Genomic DNA, 23,363 nt, shown 5'->3' on the forward strand with positions numbered 1-23,363 from the left:
CGAGCAGTAGAAGGCAAGGACAGCAAACAATTTAATCAAAAATATTTAAATTTATTCTTCAAAATTTGTAAATGGGCAGAAATGGGCCCTTAAAAGAGGTCAAAGCAACAAAGTTAACTCAAGTTTTTAAATGTAACAGAGGACAACTGAACAGACAAAGCAACATAATTAAACTGACCTCCCTCATTGCAAACACAAGGGAACATATATAGTGGCTGATCAAACCAACTAGACACACAAGGGGGAACTTAAAAAGACTAAGACAAAATACAGAGAACAAACTAAACTAATGTCCATCCTATAGTAAATTAACATACACAATGAATGAGACTAAGGACCATCAAAATGGAAACTAAAGTAAAGAAACAAAAAGAGTTCCTTGTCCACTGGGTGATGGTTCAGTCCAATTAGCTGCCTGCTGAATATAAGGCCTCTGCTGACTGGCATGCATTCTTGTGTCAGGCCTGACTTGATTGTTCCAGCAGCAGATGGCAGCAGCAGCAGCAATGGTTCCCTTTAGCACTGGTGACTCAAAGCATAACATCAAATTAATAAAGCAAATTATAATAAAGTAAACTGAAACATGTTGATAAACTTTATGATCAAATGTGTGTTATTTTTGAAAAAGAAATCTAAAAGTATATGCAAACAAATAAAGTGAACAGATATATGTAGGGTGTGGTGCAGGAGGTTACTGCCCTGATGGTGTGGCAGCGTAGGCAGCCACCACAGGACCTCTGAAGGGAAATGCAGAAAGGTGAACAAAACATCTCAAATAAAAAATAAAAAAAAGCTAAGAATGCTAAGAATTTATCTCAAATATCTCATCATGGTTGGAATCCAATGATGGTTGTCATAATTTATCAAAAGTATTTCGTAACTTTCTCAAGTTTGAAAGGAAATATGTATCAATCACACAATCCCAGATTATGTCCTGGCTTGACTTGTCAGAGCTCAGGATGTTGAGGAATGGTTTATCCAGTGGGAAACTGTTTGCATGTTGGTTTTGTACACATATGTAATCGTGGAAATCCTTTTCACTTTTGTACATTTTGTTGTTGTCCAGGGGTCTGCAACCTTTTACACTTAAAGAGCCATTTGGGTCGATTTCTTACTGACAACAATCCAGTAGGAGCCACATGGATTGACTTTAGCCTTTGTCTGTCCAACATGAGCCCTGAGGCATCAAAAAGAAAAGGATTGTTTGGTCCGGATAGCAGTTACATCAGATCTGCCATCGGCTTCACATCAGACCGGATCTGAGAAACCAGTTTTTAACTTTGAGAAAATGAGCCTCTGCTGTTGGAAAACAGCACATTTTAGACGTTTGTTTGGCAAAGACTGATTAATGAAACATCACAACTTTCCACACTTTGCAGCTCTTAAATTGTGACCTCATCAAATTGGATTGTACATTACCTGGGAGAGGATTAGAATGGAATAGAATAGAACAGAATAGAATAGAATAGAATAGAAAGCCTATTGTCATTGTACACAGTGTAATGACATTCAGAAACTGTTACCTTTCAAGTGGACAAGTAATGCAGACAAATGAATAGAATTAAAAAAAAGAAAAACATTTGAAAGAATCATGTGGCTCACATTGCAACATTAGAGTTCAACATCGTGACAGCTTTGGCAAAGAAACTGTCCCTGAGTCTGTCTGTTCTGGCTGCTATGGACCTGTAAAAATGCTCACATTAAGTCAAAATAATGAGCAGCTAGATCTTTTTTTTTTAACTTCCCCATTCTAAACAACCAAATCAAATGTAATTTCACTTTCTATTTGTTGGTTTGTACTTAGTAGTTTATTTTTGTCAGTATTACCAAGATAAGGGCTGCACAGTGGCACGGTGGTTAACAGTCTCACCTCACAGCGAGAAAGCCCTGGTATGAATCCCACACTTCCTCAGGAGTTGTCATGTTCTCCTTCCGTATGCGTGGGCTTTGTCCAGACACACCGACACAACATCCTCCCAACATCCAAAAAAGTGCTTCGGTGAGAAAAAGACCAAGGAGACCCTCTTGGATCCACAGGAGGTGAGAGCACACCGCCCTGTCAGCACTAATAACAATACCATAGAAACTGTCACATCATTTAAATACCTGGGTGTACATGTGGACAGTCTGCTGAACTGGAACGCTCACACTGACTCTCACTGTGCCCGTCTGGCCCAAAGGATGACCTTTCTACGACGTCTGAGGCTCTTAGGTATCAGTAGCAAAATAATGTGGACCTTTGACTCATCTGTGCTTAAAAGTATTGTAGGTCTGTGGGCCTGGTTTGGCTGACTGTCTGTTCAAAACAAAAACAGGATTGGTGACATGGTGAAAACAGCTATGAAGGTCACAGGTACAGGTGAAATTCCAGCTTTACAGCAAATTTATGAGTGTTCTGTGGCACTTCCAGCTCATAAAATCATCAGTGATCCATCTCATCTTCTGTTTTCTGACTTTGAATTATGACCATCCGGACGACGTGTCAGAGCAGCCAAATGTAAGACCAACAGATAGAAGAAGTCGTTTGTTTCATCAGCCGTAAGACTGCTGAACAAACGGTGACCGGTCTAGAGTAAGTGTCTCTGGTTTTTCTTTCTGTGGGTGTTGTCTTATTGTGTATGTTTATCCTGTTGTGTTCTTTATGTTGTAGCTGTGGGCTCCTCAGCCCAAGACAAATTTCCTTCACGGGACAATAAAGTATTTATTGAATGATTTTTAGGTCAATTGCCCTCAGGGGTGCATGTGAGTGTGTATATGTGGGTGTGTGGCCAAAGTTTGACCTTCAATCGGCAAAACAGTGGAAAACATTTATGGCAAGTGGGCGACAGTGGCTCAGGTGGCTGAGCGGGTCGTCCAAATAATCGAAGGGTTGGCAGTTCGATTCCCTGCTCCCACCAGCCAAATGTCGTTGTGTCCTTGGGCAAGACACTTCACCCTCCTTGCCTCCAGTGTGGCCCCACTGGTGTGTGAATGTGTATGAATGTCCTGGTGATGGTCAGAGGGGTCGCAGGCGCGAAATGGCAGCCACGCCTCTGTCAGTCTGCCCCAGGGCAGTTGTGGCTACAACAGTAGCTTACCGTCACCAAGTATGAATGAGGAGTGAATGAATAATGGACACAATGTAAGCGCTTTGAGCGTCTGGAAAAGCGCAGATAAATATAATCCATTATTAAACTACATCAGCAAAAACAGTATAAAGGGCATGACAGCCATCAAAAGAGGACATTACATTTGAAAAGACTCATGTCATGGAACACTAGATGCACATAGAAAACGCTTGGTGTTTCCTACCAAAAGGCCTGTGAAAAGCAGCGTGTTTGAATGGACTCCAACACCAAACTCCTGGATAACACACTTGCTTTTGGCCCCAACATTAACCACCTGTAATGTCCTACATTAACATGAATGCTTTGGGCTTCGTTCGTGTAAAACCATTTTTGACTACTCTCTTGTTGCACAATGGTGTGTCTCTTTTCACGCCTGTTCTAGTAGAGAGAAGAAGAAGAAAAAAGTCATTTTACACACATTTAGTACCAAGATGTTTGCCTGTTAAAACGTTCATGGGGAACTTTGTTTTTGATAACTACTACACTGTTTTTTATGTCATTTTTTTCAATGCTAACTTTGATCCCTTTTGCTTGTCATAAAAATGACTGAGGTGAAATAACCACAGTAAAATAAACCCAGAAGAATCAGTTTTGAGCATGAAAAAAACTCGCCTTTCCCAGTTCCAAGAGAGGTCATCCTTTTGAAGAACATTTCTTTAGACTTTTACCTTCCCTGTTTTCTACATGAATGCTACAGTTTATGTTCTGATGCCAGGGCTTAATAAATTCAGGTTAGATTCACCGGTGCTCCCAATGTGATCCTTCTGAGGACTGGTGTCAAGTTGATGCTACATCGCCTGTCTGTCCTGAGAGAGGATCCCTCCTTCATCCCAGAGGTTTCCTCTTTTGTTTTTTTCTCCTGGAGTCAGTTTTTTTAAGAGTTTATATTCCTTACACAGAAGGAAGGTTTAACGACAGGGATGCCCAGTTTAGCCTAGCCTGTTCAGTTTAGTTTAGCAATCAGCTACTGATTTTATGTTTTGTACAATTAGTGAAGTCCGTTGAGACAACTGTGTTGTAATATTGGGCTGTTTAAATAAAACTGAGTTGAATTGATGCATGCCTGCATGAGCCTCTCCCTAGAGGTCAATTGTAAAAAAACTGTAAAAAACAATCTGGACATTCCTCCTGTTTCAAATAGGAAGTACCCGCTGGCTCCAGGAGCCAAAATCCCTGACTTCTATATAGAAATAAATAGTTAATACTCATTCTATTGGACTGAATAACCAGTCTTGTTCTGATGCATTTGTCTTAACATCTTCTTGCTCATCCTAATTTCTTCTTTCCATTACCATTTTCTTTATCAAGTAAGTTATTCAAGTTATAAACTGACCAATCAGATGCCTCAGTAAAAGCATTTGGTGTCCCCACCTTGAACATTTGATTGACAGATTCTCCTGAGCCACTTTCAGTGGAAGGGGTGTGGACTTCGAACAAGCTCATTCCTGATTGGTGACAGTAGCTGCCATAGAAACGTTGACTCGGTCCAAATGTGGTCGACTGGCTCCAAATGGCAGCGACCGCATCGTGGAAAAATGGCGCGATGAAGTGGCTTCAATTCACTGGAGCCAGAGGTCTGGCATTTTCTATGGGTACGTCACACCCACCCAGTCCAGTTTTCTATATATGGTAGGTGACTCCAACGCAGCTCAGCCCATTACATGAAAAACAACACTTGATTGATATTGCCACTAGAGGGCGCACTTCTGACAAAAACACATTTCACTTTGTAAAAATCTGTAAACGTTTTTAAATTAACAATGAGGAATTCAATTGTTTGTTATTTAAACTGGATACAGAATAGTTAAATCGGATTGGGACTGTTGATTAAATCACCCAATTAAATTTCTATTAAAGGGCAATTTGGGAAAGAACAGGCCCAATAGGATAAACCTGACCTTGCATTTTATTGAACTAAAATGTAGTATGGTATATTTCTTTAAAAGAAAAAAATAGAACGGTTCATATTTTTACTATTTGCATTCGATGTGTAGCGCTTTTACACAAAGAGACAGTAGGTTCATTTTGTATTGTAACGAAAGGGAAACAGAGCGTTCAAATTTACAGCGGCTCCTTTAAAAACGAACTCCATCTCCCATCATGCCACAGGGTAACACCATGACAAGCGGGGGGGAGGCAGCGGCTCGGGGAGAAGAGGGAAGGCTGCGTAATGTGAAGGACAGAAAAACGGAGTGAGAGCCCGTTTGTGTTGCATAAATGGAGATATTTTCCGGCGCGGAGTCCCAGAACTGACCGGACCGCGATGGCAAAGAACCAGGAAGTGGAGCGCATCGCCAAAAAGCTGGACAAAATGGTCCAGAAGGAGAACACGGTGAGAGTACACGAGTGGCTGCATCCGTGGGAAAAGAAAGAACAGAGGCCAGCGTCAGGTGATGAGCTTCATTTTGGACGCTGAAATGGAGAACATTCTGGAAACAGACAGAGTGGTGTTTACAGGCCTGTCCGTCTGTGGGGGAAGAAAGAATTCTGGGCTTTTCTTCTGGTCGATTCGCTTGTTGGTTCCTCCTGACTGACTCACAGCAGCTGCGTTTCCAACACGCACACCTGGAATCTGTTATCCTAACTTTGTCTTTTAGAAACATGCTGTTGGAGGTGAACTCACGTTTTTTCCTTACCAATTCCAACAACCTTCCTTATTAAAATAGGTTTAACCAGTCATTTCATAATTTTACACGCCCCTAAGAAAAAGAAACCCCCGTCCTTTCAGTCAAACTGAAGGGAAAAGCTTTTTTCTGGATAATCTTCTCATTTTTTAACCTGTAACTAATTCTCATTTCTATGTGAAATTGAGACAGATGTTGAAGGGTTAGGTGATTTTTGAAGCCACTAAAATGTATTGGAAAAACAGAGATGAACCAATGTCTCTGAGGAAATATATTGAAGTAAAGCATGTTATTAAAGGTGTTTTCGTTTCATTTGGACATACCTCAATGTTAAAGTCAAAGGTAGTAAATGCAAAGGAGGTCTGTTTAGACTAAAGCTATGGGCACGACGGGCATTTGAAAACGCGCTGATGGTGTTCACACTGGGAGAGCAGGGAGGGGCTCTTCCTCCTTTACGTTTTCGACTGGGTGGTCGTCACCTACAGCTGGAAGAGGCAAACGCGAAATGTCCAAGCAAATTTTGTCAATCTTTCTTGTCTTGCTCTAGATCAGTTTATTCAGAAACGATTAGCTGTTCCGTGAATTAGAAGGTGCGTCATCCGTTCGTCACTACCATGTCTAAGTTTCTGATTGGTCAAAGTTCAACCTGGTTTAACTTTGAGCGCACGTACAATGACTGTGCATAGCTACACATGAATGCAAGCGTTTTGAACGCAGAACCCCGAAATGTGCTTATGCAGTCGTGGCCAGAGGTTTCGAGAATGACAAATATTGGAAACTGGAAAAGTTGCTGCTTAAGTTTTTTGTAATAACAATTTGCATACACTCCAGAATGTTATGAAGAGTTATCAAATGAATCCATAGTCCTTCTTTGCCATGAAAATTAACTTGATCCCCCCAAAAAAACTTTCCACTGCGTTTCATTGCTGTGATTAAAGGACCTGCTGAGAATATTTCAGTCATCGTCTTGTTAACTCGGGTAAGAATGTCGACGAGCACGAGACTGGAGATAATTCTGTCAGGCTGATTGGGTTAGAATGGCAGACTTGACATGTTAAAAAGGAGGGTGATGCTTGAAATCATTGTTCTTCCATTGGTAACCACGGTGACCTGCAAAGAAACGCGTGCACCCATCATTAAGTTGCATAAAAATAGCTTAACAGTCAAGGATAAGATAAAACCTAAATCAACAATTCATAGAATCATCAATAACGTCAAGGAAAGGGGCTTAATTCCAAGAAAGTCCAGCAAGCACAAATATATTGAAAAAAGGCTTTTTATCTGATTTAAATTGTGAATTTTATAATAAAAATTAGATCAATTTGGTATTTTAGAAACCCATCCATAGAGGTCTAGTTTTATGGGAAAGTCCCAACAGCTCCCATTGCCATTGAGTTAACAGAACAAGAGCAAACACTGGACAGTCTGTTGTAGCAGCTTACAAAGATTCTTTATTAAACTGACGGTAAAGTGTTTGGTTCTCCTTCAGTGTTGTGTTGGAGAACAAATGAAAGTTGATTATTGATGAGAACTATTCAACGGTGAGACATATTTGGAGAATAATTGAAGGTTGTGTACAAAGTCTGAAGGTAAGTATGTGAATTTACTGTGTGCCGGATTAAAATAAATCAACTGTTTTGGACCTTTTAGGTGAAATATGAGTTCAGTTAGAGCTATAGCCTCATGCATCCGTACTGAGGTTGACCTGTACGAGTGCTTCGAGTTTTGGGGTTGTCTGGGCCTATAAAGGGTTGTGGATAGGAGGAGCTGCATCTTAAAGGGAGCACAGGTGTGTCTTGCAGTTATTTCAAAGCTCATTGAAAATAGAAAATGTCATGCATGTGTTAAAGTCCCGCTCCAATTATCTTTTGATCAGGGGCCTTTTAATTATGATTATGCTGTTTTTAGGCAAAAACAAACCTGTGTCCTTTCCTGGACATAGTTTCTGCAGAGCAGCAGTTCATTAGAAATTAGCCTCTTTGTGTTGTGGGCACAGAGTAAGCCTTCATTTCCCATCAGCTCTTTCTCTTCCGCTAGCTAAAAACCCCTCACAACTCCAGGCTAACTATAGACGTGCAAAACAAATGGCAAGTGATATTGGAAGCATCCAATTGAACAGTTTAGAGCCAGATAACAGCCGAGATGAGGAAAACAAAGACATGCATGGATCTATTGCGGAATGGAGCAGAGCGGGGTGCTTGTGACCTGTCAACTGTAGCACCTGTGTCACTGCTACAAATTTTGTTCAAAAGCATTCTTTCCGTCTACTCCTGCCTTTTTGGGAAAAACACACTCCAACTGCCACTGAAGTCCATCAACCTAGGCTACAGACAGGAGAAGACGAGGCTTGTGTTTGAGCTGAGAGACTCAACCGACCCTGTTGTACGAAACACCAAGGCACCTGTCCGAACCGGACGCAAATGGAAGGCGGAAGAGGCTGTCGACCAGGCCATCAGCAAGCTTAAGCACAACAAAGTCGTGGGAAAGACGCGGTCAGGCAGAGCTGGATTAGGTTGGGGAACAGCCCCCAAGTTCTGGTCCAAAGCCACAAGAAGTGAGAGGAAAGAGCTGGTGATTGAAGAGGTGACCAGGAGCGAGGAAAACAGTACAAGATCAAAGCACTCAGCCAGCCACAAGGGCGTTAGACAACATGGGAAGGCGTGTATGGAAGATGCCTCTAGCAAGGCTGAGCTTCCTCATCAGGGCCACCTATGACACCCTACCCAGCCCCAGCAATCTGAGCCTATGTTTTGGCTCAGAGGAAAACTGCCATCTCTGTAAGACTTCAAACCCTACGTTACAACACATCCTGTCCGGTTGCAAAGCAGCTCTGGCCCAGGGTAGGTACAGATGGCGGCATGACCAGGTCTTGAGGAAACTGGCAGAGGTCCTGGAAGTACGGAGGATGGAGGCAGCTAAAGATCTTTGATTCACTTTGTTGGAGAAGGGGCTGGAGCACAAAACACCAACCAGAGAGGCACACCATCACTGCTAACACCAGGATGTGACTAGGACTTAAGGGTCGACCTCGACCTTCAGCTCAAGTTCCCACCAGAGATAACTACCACCTCTCTGCGACCAGACATCATCCTGTGGTCTTCTGCAGTCAAAGCAGTAATCCTGGAAGAGCTCACAATCCCTTGGGAGGGAGGAATGGATGCTGCATACGAAAGGAAGAAGGACAAATAATAAATGATTACCGAGATGCTGGGTGGTCAACCATCATCTGCCTGGTGGAGGTTGGCTGCAGGGGCTTTGTTGGAACATCCACCCAGCTCCTGCTTAGGAAGATAGGAGTGACTGGGTTGAAATTGAAGAAGGCAGCCAAGGACTTGGCGGAAGAGGCGGAAAAAGCCAGTTTCTGGCTATGGTTGAGGAGAAAGGACAGTTCCTGGGGAAAAGATGGGTCCTAAGGGCAGCTGCGGGGGGCGGCAGGGAGACGTCTCTGCCGTTGCTCCACCACCGTGAGATGTTCTGGGATTAATGGAGCGAAACATCAATGAAGGGTGGCTTCCGGCATATGACCCTGCAGCTGTCCTACTGGCATCGTCGGAGGTGCGTCAGGCGGAAACGCCATGCAGGTATCTTTTACCTGTGCTTACACCTATTCAAAATGATTTGAATAAAGAAATACTCAGAAAAGCAGTTTCAATCTTAGGGTGTAGTCAGACTAGAAAAATCATTTGGTCTTCACCAAGTCTGCTAAATTTGGTCCGGATCAAGTCCTGAACCTTACCTTTGACCTGTATTCAGATTGCTGTCAGGCAGACTTTCCTGTTTTGAACCAAAGTTTGAAAGCAAAACTGTCACTAAAGATCTCTTCAGTCATTGGCCAAAATTTACGAGGGCAAAGCAACTAGAGACAGAAATCATGGAAGTCCTACACTATGCAATCTTTGTTGGGATAGTTCACTTATTCAAACTTTGTATTTTGCTGACCGCTTTTAAAAGACTGTATCAACATCAAGTACAACACTTTTTATTGCTACTTTGGTCGGCTATGAAGGTTGGCTGCTAAATGTTTATGATGGATAGATTTTGGGAAAAACTGTGAGAGAAGTAATTTGGATTTCGTTAAGTTTTTTTAATTAGCCTGCATTCATCCAACCACATTTCAATGAGTTGCTGTGTCTCATCGTTGTGGTGTTGTAGTATTGTTTTTAATAGAATTGTTAAGTAACTACAAGGTAGCTTTTAGGATGACATCACAGCAGCGCGTGCCGCGAGAGCTCTCAGTAATAGGTGACAGGAAGGGGGGTGGGGTTGCTCCGTGACAACAGTCCCGCCCATGACTCTGAGACAAATTTTAAATGAACTCTTGTTGCTCTGCAGAAACTGTCCTTGAAAACGACACAGGTTTTTTGATTTTGTCTGAAAACGGCTAAATCATAGTTTAAGTACGACTAGGAACACTTACAATAGATCAAAAGATGATTGGAGGGGGACTTTAAAATCTTTGTCCTCTTACAGCCTTTAATAAAACATTTTGTTGAACATTTTGCATCTTTTTAGAAAAACACAACTTAAGGCTCCTTGTGCTGCAAAATCACAAAATATACGTTTAATATTTTGGAGGGACTGGAATGTGCAGAATGAAACTGCAGCGACCAGACTCTTCCACCAATGATGCAAACTGCCACACTGATGTGAGATCACACAAGTCACAAAGGTGTTGTGTTTGAGTCTACTGTTAAATGTATTGTTCTGTTTTTAGGAAGGTGCTCTTGATTTACTGAAGGAACTGCAGAACATCAAAATGTCCCTCGAGACACTGCAGGTGAGTGAGAAAGGTGCTGTCTTGCTGCTCCTACATGTCTGCAGTGAGAGTGGGACAGGCTCACATTATGTCCACACACATCTACATCCAATCAAGTTCTTTTGGTCAGTACTGATGTAACGTCTTGTTTCATGACCAACATTCATTCACCAGATCCTACTGTTCAATCATTGATGTTCCTTTCAGTTTTGTGCCAAAGTTCTGTTTCGTGACTTCCTGTCACAGTTAAGGTGTTCGGTGTTTGTCAGGATCTTGGGGCTTTTTGGCCTTCACGGCTTGCCATACCTGCTCACCCCCTAACACCACTGATTGATTATTTGGTGCAGCTGGCTCCTGGAGTATTTAAGATCCATTCCTTCACCTACACTCTGCCAGTCCGTTGTGTTCTCCACCGTCGAGCAAGCCGTATCAAGTTGACGTTTCTGCTCTGTTTTTGGATGTCGAGTCAAGTCTGCCCCTTGTTGGTGTGTTGCCTCAGTTTAGATTCTGGTTTGGATTTCACCAGCATGACCCTGGACTGGGGTTTTTACGGATTCTCTGGTGATCTGAATTCCCCACGTTGATGTCTCCAGTGTGCTTCTCTACACAAGAGGCTGTTTCCTGGAGACTCCTTTGTGCAGTATCATCGTTCCTCCTTGGGTTGTCCGATACCTCCCCCTATTGACAGTATTTGCATGTGCTGTTTCACTGTGCAAGTGAAGTGCAAGGCAGTTCTTTAGTTTCTATTCCCCATCTCTCCTCATATGAGACTAAAATATAACTGAGTTCTACTGTTTGTTTTTTAGTTTTTTTATTAAGACTAAGTTTTTTTTTTTGTTTGTTTTAACTTGTCCTGTCCAACAGCTGGGCAGACAGATGAGAGCTGAGGGCCTCTTGTGTTGGACATATTTTACTTTAACAATAGGGGTTATTAATCTTACAAACCAGAGGTATGTCTGAATAAACCCCTTTTGTAATTGAGGCCAAACTTTATTAATTTCAATCATGTTTGAAAATCTTTGGTGTTGGGCTGGACGGAAAAGGAAAGAGGGGAAGAAGAGAGAGGGATGTTAGAGACGGGGGGGGGGGGTAGGAGGGTGATAATAGGAGGGGGGGATAAGACCATGAAGCAGCATAAAGCAACAAGTTTACTGGTTTATCATTACGTTAAGATTCAAATGTAGTTCAAAAAGGGCGGGGCCCGTCCACACACACACTCAAATGTTATCAACACACCTGCTAGCTGCAAAAATGTCCACCTGTCAACATGTACACAAAACAGATAGTGTTCACACACGCATACTTATGCCTTAACACCAACTAGTGTGAAATATTTCAGTCATTCAATCATGCAAACTATTAGTGCAAAGGTGAGCTAACACCTGTGCTCAGGTGAGTGTTTATGTTCTTCTAAAATGGATGGTGGAATGTATAAAGAAGGAAGGAGAGCGCCCAGCCATCCCCAGACCAGGACCCCCGCCGCAGCAGCAGCGGCAGCCGGAACCCCCCAACGCCACACGGCAGCAGGCAGGGGACAACCGCCCCCCGGGCGACCAAATCCGCCACCCAGGCCAGGACCAGCAGGACCGCAGTGAGGCCCCCAGAGCCAGAGAGCAGGGAGGCACGGGGGGAAAGAGAGCGCCGCCCCAGCCCTAAGACTAAGTTTTTGATTGTTTTTTTTTTGCTCCTGGCTTGTAGTCGACCAGAGTTGGGATGTCGGTGAACGCAGTGAGGAAGCAGAGCTCTGATGAAGAGGTGCAGACTCTGGCCAAATCTCTGATCAAATCCTGGAAAAGACTGCTGGGTAGGTGTGTGTGTTTATGTGCGTTCATCTGTCCTTTTTTAGATTAGACTGAATTTGTGAAGATCTGAGAAAAAAGCTCATGTTGAGGTTGCAGGGGACACTTCTTCAGGTCTAAAGGCAGATATGGACAGAAAAGCCATGAAAGAAACGCTGCATTGTCTGTTTGTCATGTCTGTGTGGGTGGTTTGTGTCGTATGTCATAGATGGTTCAGAAGGGAAATCGGAGAAGAAGGAGAAGAAGAAGGAGGGCTCTCCTTTAAGGTCATCGTCAACCTCGAGCGACTCTGGCAGCAGTGGGAAAAGGTCTGTGAAGATACAACACAATGTTAAAAAAAAGAAATATATTTTGACAAACACAAACCTCTGAGGGATATACCATATTTTCACGACTATAGGGCGCACCGGGTTACAGGGTGCGTTCTCAGTTATAGGTAATTTTTGGGTATTTGACACATGCAAAAGGCGCACCGGGTGTTTAGGCGTGGGCACGTTAACACAGCATACCGGTAAAACATGCACTCTAGTGTTGAACTATTCCCGCGATGACGTTTCTGACCGCGGGGGAGATCCTCTCAGGGTCTATAGCGGATCTTCCTTCGGGGGTTCACTTCCCCGTTTGGACCCTCAAAGCCTCCAGAGCGGGTTCATAATAGAACCAGTCTCTGTTTTTTTTTTTTTTTTTTTTTTGAAGGAAGACCTTTTTTAGTTACTGTTCTGAGTAACACAAACTGAATGCGCGCTCACACCCTCACTTTGCTGAATGCCTGCCCCCCCCTTTTGCAAACACTGGAGCGCGGCACGCGGGAACTAAGCACACACACATTTCAGCAAGCAACCATATACACTCATTGTGGAAGAAAAGCAGCGGGAGAAAAACTGAGTTGGTTCTTATGCCGTCTTCTACTGCTCCTATGCCATAGTCCCACAACTACACATTAGGCGCACCGCCTCATAGGGCGCTCCTTACAGTTTGGAGAAAATTTAAGACTTTTAAGTGCGCCTTATAGCCATGAAAATATGGTGCTTAGTGTTCCGAGGACCTCAGAAGATCCATATATGGACTTTTTTACCTAAAACTTTGAATCCAAAAGAAAAATAACCCAAGAACACCTTAATATGCATTAAACATTCACTGAACGAGTCATCTATGATGTCCACTACAGGATTCTACATTGCATAAATAAAGAGTGAAGTGGGACAGGACGGCACCTCAGCAAAGTTCCAAACATTTAGGAAAAAAATGGGTGGGAGAAAACATTTTGCTACTCTATTGGGTCTTCCCGTTAATTAAACCACCGGCCAAAAAAAAAAATTGTATTTGCAACAAAATATCAACAAAGTGTCTCATCATGACGCTCTGATACACTGACTGCTTTTCTCTGCTTCAGAATTCATTGGACTTGAGTTAATTACATGAACAGTTGAAGAGCTTCGGGAGTCGAAAGACTGTAAATGCTGGAGCCACAGCTCCGATGTTTTAAAGGGTAAAATTGTGAGATTTTTTTTTTTCACATATCACAATTTTTTAAGCCGTATCTGAATTCATACCCTACCCCTACGGCGTCTCCCCACCCCTGCATTTAGCCCTCCAAACAGAGAAATATAGAAAAATAGTGTCCTCAAATTCTTCGTCACTCTCACTCTATGACATCGACAATAGTCACCGGCCATCCTTGTTGGCGAGTAGCAGCCAGCACTGGGAAAATGCATAACACCAGTTTTCACTTGAAAAAGCCATGCTTAAACAAAAAGTGATTACGGTACTTAAAGGTGAAGGTCTGTGTATAAGAGCACACCCACATGAATGAAATCCATTTCTCCTCTGCGGTACAGCGCGACGCGTTACACCCTCACAGCGGAGGGTGTAACGTTGTCTCTCCGCTGTCCTTAAAATATATCACCTTGGGTTTAAATGAATCAACATTTGTGTGTTAGTTTGTGGGTGGGATGTTTAACCCTTTAATTCTTCAACCACTTCCTTAATTAATATAAATCACTTAACTAACATAAAGTGTTGCATATTGGTGAAAAGTTGCTTTCAGAAATAGAATAAAGTTAATTGCGTGAACAGTTGAGTGATAAATCAGGAGCAGAAGGAAAAATACTATTAGCTAAAGAACTTGTTTGTGATGTAGAAAATGCACTGAGTGGGCCTCAAGCTCCCTGCTCAGCTCAATCCTGAGAAGCTTCTGATCTACTGGGATTTTCACCCACAACCATCTCTAGGGTTTACAGAGAATGCTCCGGAAAAGAAAAAATGCCCATTGAGCGGCAGTTTGGGGGCAGAAATACCTTGTTGATCCCAGAGGTCAGAGGAGAATGACTAGACTGGTTCCAACTGAGGTCTGCAGAAGGCAGATGGACTACAGCAGCTGAAGACTACACAAGGTGCCACTTCTGTCAGCTAAGAACAGGAAAACTGAGGCTACAATTCACACAGACTCACCAAAACTGGACAATAGAAGATGGAAAGACGCTGATGAGTCTCCATTTCTGCTGCAACATTCAGATGGTAGGGTCAGAATTTGGCGTCAACAACATGAAAACAGGAATCCATCCCGCCTTGTATCAACGGTTCAAGCTGGTTGTGGTTGTGTAATAGTGTGGTGGATATATTCTAGTCACACTTTGGGTCTCTTAGTACTACTAATTGGGCATGATTACAACGCCATAGCCTACCTGAGTATTGCTGCTGACCAGAAACTAACCACAGTGTACCATCTTCTGATGTCTACTTCTAGCAGGATAAGCCACTATGTCATAAAGCTGGAATCATCTCAGACTGGTTTCTTGAACATGATAATGAGTTCACTGGACTCAAATGACCTCCACAGTCACCAGATCTCAACCCAACAGAGAACCTTTGGGATGTGGTGGAACGAGAGATTGGCATCATGGATGTGCAGCCGACAAATCTGCTGCAACTGTGTGATGCTGTTATGTCAATATGGACCAAACACCAAGGATGAATATAGTTGTGAAGACAAAAGGAGATCCAAGCTGGTACCAGCAAGTTGTACTTAATAAAGTGGCCAATGTGTGTAGATCACATGTTGATCGGAGTGGGTCTTTAAATAAGTCTGAGCTGCTGGACTTTTCAAAAGAGCTTTACTGTGCACAACCACCAAGACTTGCCTTTTATGCACTAGTGTATCAGTTTGTTTTTACTTCCTTCAACTTGTGAAACTCCAGAGCTCTAGTTTCTCATTGCGAAAATGTTTGTTTTACCATTGTAGCGCGAAATCTGGAGACACTCCCACAACGCCGAACACTCCCTCTACCCCTACCCTGCCCCCGCTGATCACCTCCTTTCCCCCCGCTCCTGTCACCAGTGACAGTGTGAGGAACAAGTGTCGAGAGCTGCTGGTGGCTGCTTTGCAGACTGACGGTGAGAAGACTTCTTGGACAAGGTTGCTGTGTATTTGTATGGAGAACGTCTACCTGCACCCTCCACCTCCACCACAGCTGCACGTCTTCTGGTTCTGCTGTGATCAACATCTAGGCTTGTGAAGTTTCCGTTTTAAACCGCTCTTGCCATTTATTATTATTTTTTTTCTCCAGATGACTACAAGACCATCGGAGTGGACTGTGATCACCTCGCCGCACAGATTGAGCATCATATCCTTCCAGCTAGAGGAGCTGTGTGTTAGTTTCCATTTACATTACTTTCTAATTAACCACAAACCTTTTCAGTATAACAAAGTCTTTAATGTTTGTGCTGAACGTGTGTCTCTTCTCTGTGAGGTCTTTGGCCTGGTCTAGCCTGCGGTGCAGCTCCCTTGCGTTGCATGGGGAATCCATCCCATGACCACCAGTTAGTTCACATTGTCCTTGTTGTGTCTTGCGTAGTTCCTTCAAAACTCTTTTCTTGTCCATGGTGAAAATGGGTGCTGATATCATATGCGGTAATAATGTGGACATCACCTTAAATATGAAATAAAATGTTACAATTTTTTTTTTTGAAAGTACAACTGAGGTTTTCCTGTTTCTCTGGCTCTTTGGCGTTGGCTAGATGCGCCAAGGGACAGGAAATAGAACTCCTGCGTAAAGCTTGGGTTGCATTGCGGAGAGACAGACGTCAGACAGACGTGACAGAGGTGACGTAAACATTACAATTGATTATTGTATGAGCTATTTTTTTGTGCCAACGCGATGCAATGGAGACAGATCTAGACGGACCAGTGGAAATCGGTCTGTAAGCTGGAGAACACTCCCGAATCACGCATGGTCTGGTCTTGTTTGCTTGATGTGTGTTTAGCAGAGTCCATAACTTGTGTGTTCTCTGGCATGTTTTTGGTTCTTGACTGTTGGCGCTTACAGATCTTCCAGGAGTTCAAATCCACAGATATGAAATATAAAGCTCGTCTCCGAAGCCGCATCTCCAACCTGAAAGATCAGAAGAATCCGGACCTGCGGCGGAACGTCCTGTGTGGAAACATCTCAGCTCAGCGCATCGCCTGCATGACTGCTGAGGTCTGTTTGTCCGTTTTTTTGTTGAAGCTTTGTAAATGTTCCTATGTTTAACATAATTTAAGTAGTTAATTTTAATATTCAAGTATATTTCTCTACATTTATAGTTTAACTTTTTTGTTGATGCTAATCTTGTTTTCAAAAGTTGCAATCATTTTTCACCCTTAGCAAAAAGTAGTCTATTTAAGTGGACTAGAAGTAAACCTGGTCTAAGCTAATTCTACATTTACACCAGGCAGGTGATGCGTGGTCTAGAACACACGCTTAGTGTGTTCTAGACCACGCATTTAGTCCATAGTTCACACTGGACTGTTTCTACCCAATACTAGCCCATGTCCTCCACCTACAGTTGACAGAGGTTTGGTTAATAGGAAAAGGCGTGTACTGGTATAGAGCTTTACTACCTTTAAAGTCAGTGTTTAATGGCCGCACTTTTTGTACATAGAGCCCAAGTATTGGCTTTAAAAACTACGTGTCCGTGAGAATTTTGAACGCAGAAGCTCTAAATGTGCGTTTACATAGACTTTTCATTGAAAAAGTGATCATTCGAACGTTGCCAAAGGAACCTGGCTTAAAAGTGAGGCAGTATACTTAAAGGTTACTTTATATACTGTTGTAAACCTGAAATGTTTCAATGTAGCCTAAAGAAGTATTCAGTTGGTATACTTCCTACACTTCCTGTACTTCTACTGAAGTAGACTTAATAATTTACACTTCAAGTGGACTACTTCTTGCTAAGGGTAACCAGTGCGTTGAGATTGCTGTGAAATACTGATCCAGATGTTGTTGTGTTTCATGGAAAGTGATTCATAGGTAAAACAGGAAGGGATGCACCAAAGCAGACGCAAACTTTTGGTGCCTTGATTAACTGCAGAGACTCAGGCCTGCTTCATACATCAGATACCTTTGGGAAATATCAGGTTTATGCAGATGGACTGAAGGGAGGGATAAGGAAAACTGACAAACACAAGTTCCAGAAGAAGGGCAGGTACAAAACCAAAGCAGTTCAAACTTTGACACAAACTTGCATACAAAACATGAGAACAGAGCAGCCAAACGCTTCCATACTGCTGAGGCATCCAGCCAGAACGGAGGGAGGAGTTCCTCTGAGGAGCTCAACTAGAATCCAACACGTTTTGTGTGAAGCTCAAAAAATTCAACTAATAATGAGCAAGCATTTGAGATGGAAGCTTAAACAAGCTGAAGATGCTTTTAAAGAGGATTTGTTGGTTTAAAAGTTACTTCTTCTTGATAAAATGTAGATTTTGACTTCTACATTTCATTCCCTTATCTTTATGTTGCTCATTGAAGGATGACAGTTTGACAGCCTCAAACCAAAATGAAAACTGTTGGACCGAAGCTGAAGCTGAATCTGTTCTGTATTTCTTCTCCTGCTTTCTGTTGTAAATTTCAGGTCGGAGTTTATTCACTTAGAAGACTGAATATTTACATATTTTTCATCACAATGATCTAAGATCAGAGGCTTAGGGAGCCGGTTTAGCTCATGCTGGTTTGCGGCGCCTTCCGTCCGTGAAACCAGAGTTCGACTCCAGGCTGCTCCCTATTCCCTTCTCTACTTCTGTGCCGGTCCCAAGCCCGGTTGCTTTGAGAAGGTTGCGTCAGGAAGGGCATCCGGCATAAAACATTGCCAAGTTTACCATGCGACTTGTTCGCTGTGGCGACCCCTGATGGGCAAAAGCCGAAAGAGAAACAACAACAGATCTCAGATCAGAGGCTTACTGTTACAAATGCAATTTTGGACATTTTTTGTCCATCTTGTTTCTGTTCAAGATTTTTTTTTTTTTTTATGATGGGTATAAATGGCATAATCATAATGAAAAAACACTCGGAATGCTTTTAAAATTGATCAAAAGATGATTGGAGTGGGACTTTCAAGATTGAGACTGTAATATTATAGGAGATCACTGACTTTTGGTGTTTGACTTAAACTTTTCACTTGTTGTGTTTTGGTGGAGCTGACAGGAATCAGGAATGATTCTGAGTCTGAATGCAGCCTTTATCTTTTATCTGATAATTAGGAATTCCATCAGATTAACTACTGAGACTTGATATCCTGTTGTGACCTTTATTAACAGTGGAACATGGTGGGGGTAGTGTGATGGTTTAAGACCTGGATGAAAGTTCCTGCAGACATGAGAGACTGAAGTTTGCCAAGACGGTTTAGGAGGACGATCGTCTATGAGCAGACATGGTGGTGATGTGCCTGCGCTATCATCATGCAAAACAAATGTATTCCTTCTAAAACTAAAAGAATACACCTAAAAGAGAACCTGTGACAGGATTTGGTTTTTGAGTTCAGTTTGTTCAGGAGCGATCCAGTTTTTAGAACCCATCAGTTAAAAACATTTCAAACACAACAAAGTACACAGGTTTGCTGTCCAGCGTTTGAGGTTTTTTGCGTCTTTGAGTCCAGGAGATGGCGAGCGCAGAGCTGAAGCAGATCAGAGAAGCGCTGACCAAAGAATCCATCAGAGAGCATCAGCTGTCCAAGGTGGGAGGGACGGAGACGGACATGTTCATCTGCAGCAAGTGTCACGGGAAGAACTGCACGTACACGCAGGTACGCGCCCTCCAAACCCCCGGACGCGGCGCCGCGTGGAGTCACGGCGGCGTGTGGTAACTCTGTCCTGCCTTTGTGTGTCAGGTGCAGACCCGCAGCGCCGACGAGCCCATGACCACGTTCGTTTTGTGTAACGGCTGCGGCAACCGATGGAAGGTGAGGATGGATGTGCCTGCAGGGATGCAGGACATTTATTTTACTAACATTTGTCAGTGATGCAGACACTCACAACAAACTTCCTTATCCTACACTCAGCTTTCATTTTGAAAACCTAAAAACCCAGAAAGCTGCTGCTTCTTCTTTTTTTTATGCAGCGAACTCCAGTCTTTTTTACTTTCTGGCTGATTACGGTACATGTGCAGCAGGTTTGATCCGGACCGCGGTCCGTTTCCTCCCACAGTCCTGAGTGCAGACCTGTCATCAACCATCTGTACGTCTGCACGGCCCTTTGAACCCCCAAGGGGGTACAGGACCTGGTTCCTGTGATTTAGTGGTAAAAAGAAGGAGGTTTGGAAAATACAGGCTGAGTTCATGTGCATTAGCAGAGCACATTGATGCTTATTTATCCACATGAAGCAAAGATGATGAAGTGAATAAATATTTTGTTTGTTTTCGAGAGCATCATTTATTTATGTGAACTCTGTACTTGAGCTCTGTCCATCCAGCTTTTCACCTGCGATTAGCTTTTTATCTTTATTATTTTCTCTTCTCAACAATCCATCCCCAGTTTTTTCTCACTCCAAATTGTCTTTCTGCTGCTCAATTACTGCTTTTGGCAACATTTTTTAATATTTGCAGTTTGTAATCTACAGAATATAGGTTTGTTTTTGGGCCATTTATGTAGGAGTAGAAGATACTGATACACAAGCTTACAGGGCTCTTTAGCAGCTGTCGGGGGGGGGGGGGGGGACCCATTTAAGCCCATTTCCTTTAGGAAATTCACATACAAGTTGCTCTATAGGCTAAACTAAGCCAAAAAATAAAAAAAACATGACATAAACTCAAGAAAATACAGAAGATGACAAAATCTGATTCTCACATAACTCCAGCAAACTGTATGAATTGCTGAAGCTTGAACTCCACTAAACTGTAACAAACTTTCCATGTTTTCTGTCCAGTTCTGTTAAAGAAGAAGACCATGTGGAGGATTTCCCTTCGGAGTCAAGCTCACAGAAATAATTCAAAAGTAATAATTTTCATTTGAAACTTTTTTTTTTATTTTGTCTGGTTTTTTTATATTTATAATGCTAACAAATGTAAAGTATTTGTAAGGAAATATGCAAGTGGATGTTGTTTATCGGTTGAATTGATTTTGTACAGGACACTTAGACTTTGTTTGTGACAGCAGATTCAAAGTGTAGCCACGCATTCATGGCAGTAGCGCCTCATGGAGACGATGGATGTGCCTTTCTTTGCTATGATGGGCTGACACATGCTGTAATAAAGTTCCTCCTGAAATGAAAGCCGATTCGTCAGGTGTTTCCGTGTGAATGGAAAATGTTGAATATTTGAAAGGCCGTTGACTTTTCAATGGCACAAACCTTGTAGTCATGTGACCTGTTCTGTCAAGATATTTTGGGCCCATTTGATGCCTTTCAGTTCTGCTGTTGTGGACTGGATGTGATGAAATCCACCTCGCACTTTTCAAAACAGAGGTGGGATAAAAACACCTGTAAGAAGCTGAAACTCGCCCAGGAAGACGATGCCAGAGCTGATTTAACATCACTCACGTGTCAGTCATTTACCATCGTAAAATGGTAAATGCAGGATTCATTTATAACACCAGCTTTGAGGCCCAGGACTAGGATTTAATAGTGACATGTATGTAGCATCCTCTTCAAAACACAGAAGTACAAAGAAATGAACAACCGATTTATGCTCACATAGATAAAGGAGCAGGGTTTGCAACGCTTTGACGTGTCGCATCAAGTTTCATCGCACTGTAGGTGGCAGACGAGCGCTAGTAAACAGTAAAAACAACAGAAGAAGAATAATGCTGCTCCCTGCCGCTCCGTGAGTGTCCGCTTTGAACACCACCGGCTGAACGCACGCGTTGACCACTTCTTCTGTACGAGCAAAGCACATAATGAAATCACGTCGAGAACAGAAGCCACGCCTTAATATATCCCACGTGGCTTTCCATAGATCCTCACCTGGGGGGTATTCTAGGAAGCATGTTTAAACTAGCCTGACTTTAAGCCTGAAATCCGCCAGAACTTGCTTACTCGGGTTATGTCGATTCCAAAAGACCGGATATGAGTTAGCTTAATTACGCTCGACTGGGTTAATGGGCGTGCATGTCAAGTACATAAAGACATTCTCCATAGATCGCTGATTTCCGGAGTCACCATGGAAACGCGTGGTGAAGAAAAAAAGAGAGCGCTACACTTCAGTGAGACGAAGTCGGAGATTTAAATGACGGCGTATGAAGATTATATTTCCATCAAGAAAGTAACACGGCTGCATCATCAAAAGAGAGTTTGTGATCTTATTTTCACTGTGACGCATGTTTATATAACTTATCCAACTTAAATTAATAAATTCAATTGGTAACAAGTAATTGAGTTAAATTTATTCGGGAGCCGGTTTAGCTCGTGCTGGTTTGCGGCGCCTTCCACCCATGAAACCAGGGTTCAAATCCGGGCTGCTCCCTGTTCCCTTCTCTACTTCTGTGCCAGTCCCAAGCCCGGTTGCTTTGAGAAGGTTGCGTCAGGAAGGGCATCCGGCATAAAACATTGCCAAGTTTACCATGCGACTTGTTCACTGTGGCGACCCCTGATGGGAAAAGCCGAAAGAGAAAGAAGAATTGAGTTAAATTTATTCAACCTAATTCATTACGTCTATCCAACTCAATGATTTTTTTACAACTCAAATTTACATACTTAACTAAATGTCATATTACTCCAATTCAATTAAATTTTTTTCCATCTTAATTTATTGTAATTCTTGAACTCTCATATGTCTAAGTTTGAGGCTGCAGAAAACGGATTTGCAACATGAAAAATTATGACATTTACTTTTACTCTGACTTTAACATTACACTCTTGATCAGTAGTGGTGCTATATAAACTCATCATCCTCTCCCTCCCTCTCATGGTGCAGAAAGAATTAAATATAACTGGACAAAATAACTCGGCAAAACACATTAAAACAGCTAAACAATTAAACCCAAATCCCTCCAGACAGGCAAAGGGAATGGTATCCCACAATCCCTAGCGGTGCCAATCTAACACCAGCACCAAAGTTACAACTACTTAACCCTTGTGCTATCCTAGGCACTTTACTAGGCACTAGACAATGCTCTGAACCTTTTTTCTTCAATGATTTGTGATCTTTACTGGTGTCCATGGATTACATGAAATCTTTCCACCTTTATCCACCTTTGTCATGGTAGGGAGAACATGTCAATGTAAGGCTGGGGTCACCTAAGATAGCACAAGGGTTAATTGAATTAATTTGAATGAAAGTAAAATAACTGTCTTATAACTGTGTTATTTTTAGGTTGACTGAAATCAAAATAATTATTTATCTTAACTGGAGCAAATAACTGTTAGATCAACTGGGAGATCAACGTTATTTCCGGGTGAGCTATTCCCAGTGCTAGTCGTGTGTGACTGCTGTCCTCTTGTTTGGCATTAGCCTTACTACTATTGCTTACTCTAAGGGTTCACATCTAGTACCTTTTATTAGCGAATTTGCCCCTGTTAAACCGCTTGCTGTTGACTTTCTCATTTTGCTAAATAGACCACTTCTCTTTACCTAAACACCGCTAGCCTTAGCTTAGAACCTAGCATGGCCACCACTCCTTCCACCTCTCCTCCTCTCTCCTGCCCCATGTGCCATATGTTTAGTGATGATCCTGCCTCCTTTAGTGAAGATAGCGGTAGGTGTGTTAAGTGTAGTCTTGTGTTAGACTTGGAGGCCAGGCTGGAGCAGTTAGAAGCTCGGCTCCGCACAGTGGAAGCTAAGCCGGCTAGCCAGGTCGTTACTCGTAGCGCGGGCCGCGCTACCAGGGCTAACT

The 23,363-nt window shown here is 42.6% G+C and overlaps 1 protein-coding gene across 3 annotated transcripts; it reads left to right on the forward strand.

Annotated features, from left to right (window-relative positions):
* The first annotated feature begins 5,228 nt into the window (after window positions 1–5,228).
* LOC101158359 (transcription elongation factor A protein 2) lies at window positions 5,229–20,805 on the forward strand. 3 transcript variants are annotated; one of them, XM_004071054.4, is made up of 10 exons: window positions 5,229–5,439; window positions 10,446–10,508; window positions 12,186–12,291; window positions 12,495–12,594; window positions 15,528–15,679; window positions 15,853–15,909; window positions 16,610–16,764; window positions 19,196–19,342; window positions 19,427–19,498; window positions 20,461–20,805. In XM_004071054.4, exons 1-10 carry the CDS (start codon window positions 5,371–5,373, stop codon window positions 20,467–20,469), a joined length of 930 nt encoding a protein of 309 aa, XP_004071102.1. In that variant the 5' UTR covers window positions 5,229–5,370; the 3' UTR covers window positions 20,470–20,805. The 3 variants fall into 3 exon arrangements, with proteins under 3 accessions (XP_004071102.1, XP_020560590.1, XP_020560589.1); XM_020704931.1 differs by lacking the exon at window positions 5,229–5,439 and adding an exon at window positions 5,478–5,497; XM_020704930.2 differs by lacking the exon at window positions 5,229–5,439 and adding an exon at window positions 10,050–10,377.
* Window positions 20,806–23,363: the final 2,558 nt, after the last annotated feature.

Source organism: Oryzias latipes, chromosome 7, assembly GCF_002234675.1.
Source record: "Oryzias latipes chromosome 7, ASM223467v1".
NCBI classification, from domain to species: Eukaryota; Metazoa; Chordata; class Actinopteri; order Beloniformes; family Adrianichthyidae; genus Oryzias; species Oryzias latipes.

Coding starts and splice junctions, on each gene's coding strand:
- LOC101158359 (XM_004071054.4), top strand. CDS start 5,371: ATGGCAAAGAACCAGGAAGTGGAGCGCATCGCCAAAAAGCTGGACAAA. Junction 16,765..19,195: donor TCGCCTGCATGACTGCTGAG/GTCTGTTTGTCC, acceptor CTTTGAGTCCAG/GAGATGGCGAGCGCAGAGCT. Junction 19,343..19,426: donor AGAACTGCACGTACACGCAG/GTACGCGCCCTC, acceptor TTTGTGTGTCAG/GTGCAGACCCGCAGCGCCGA.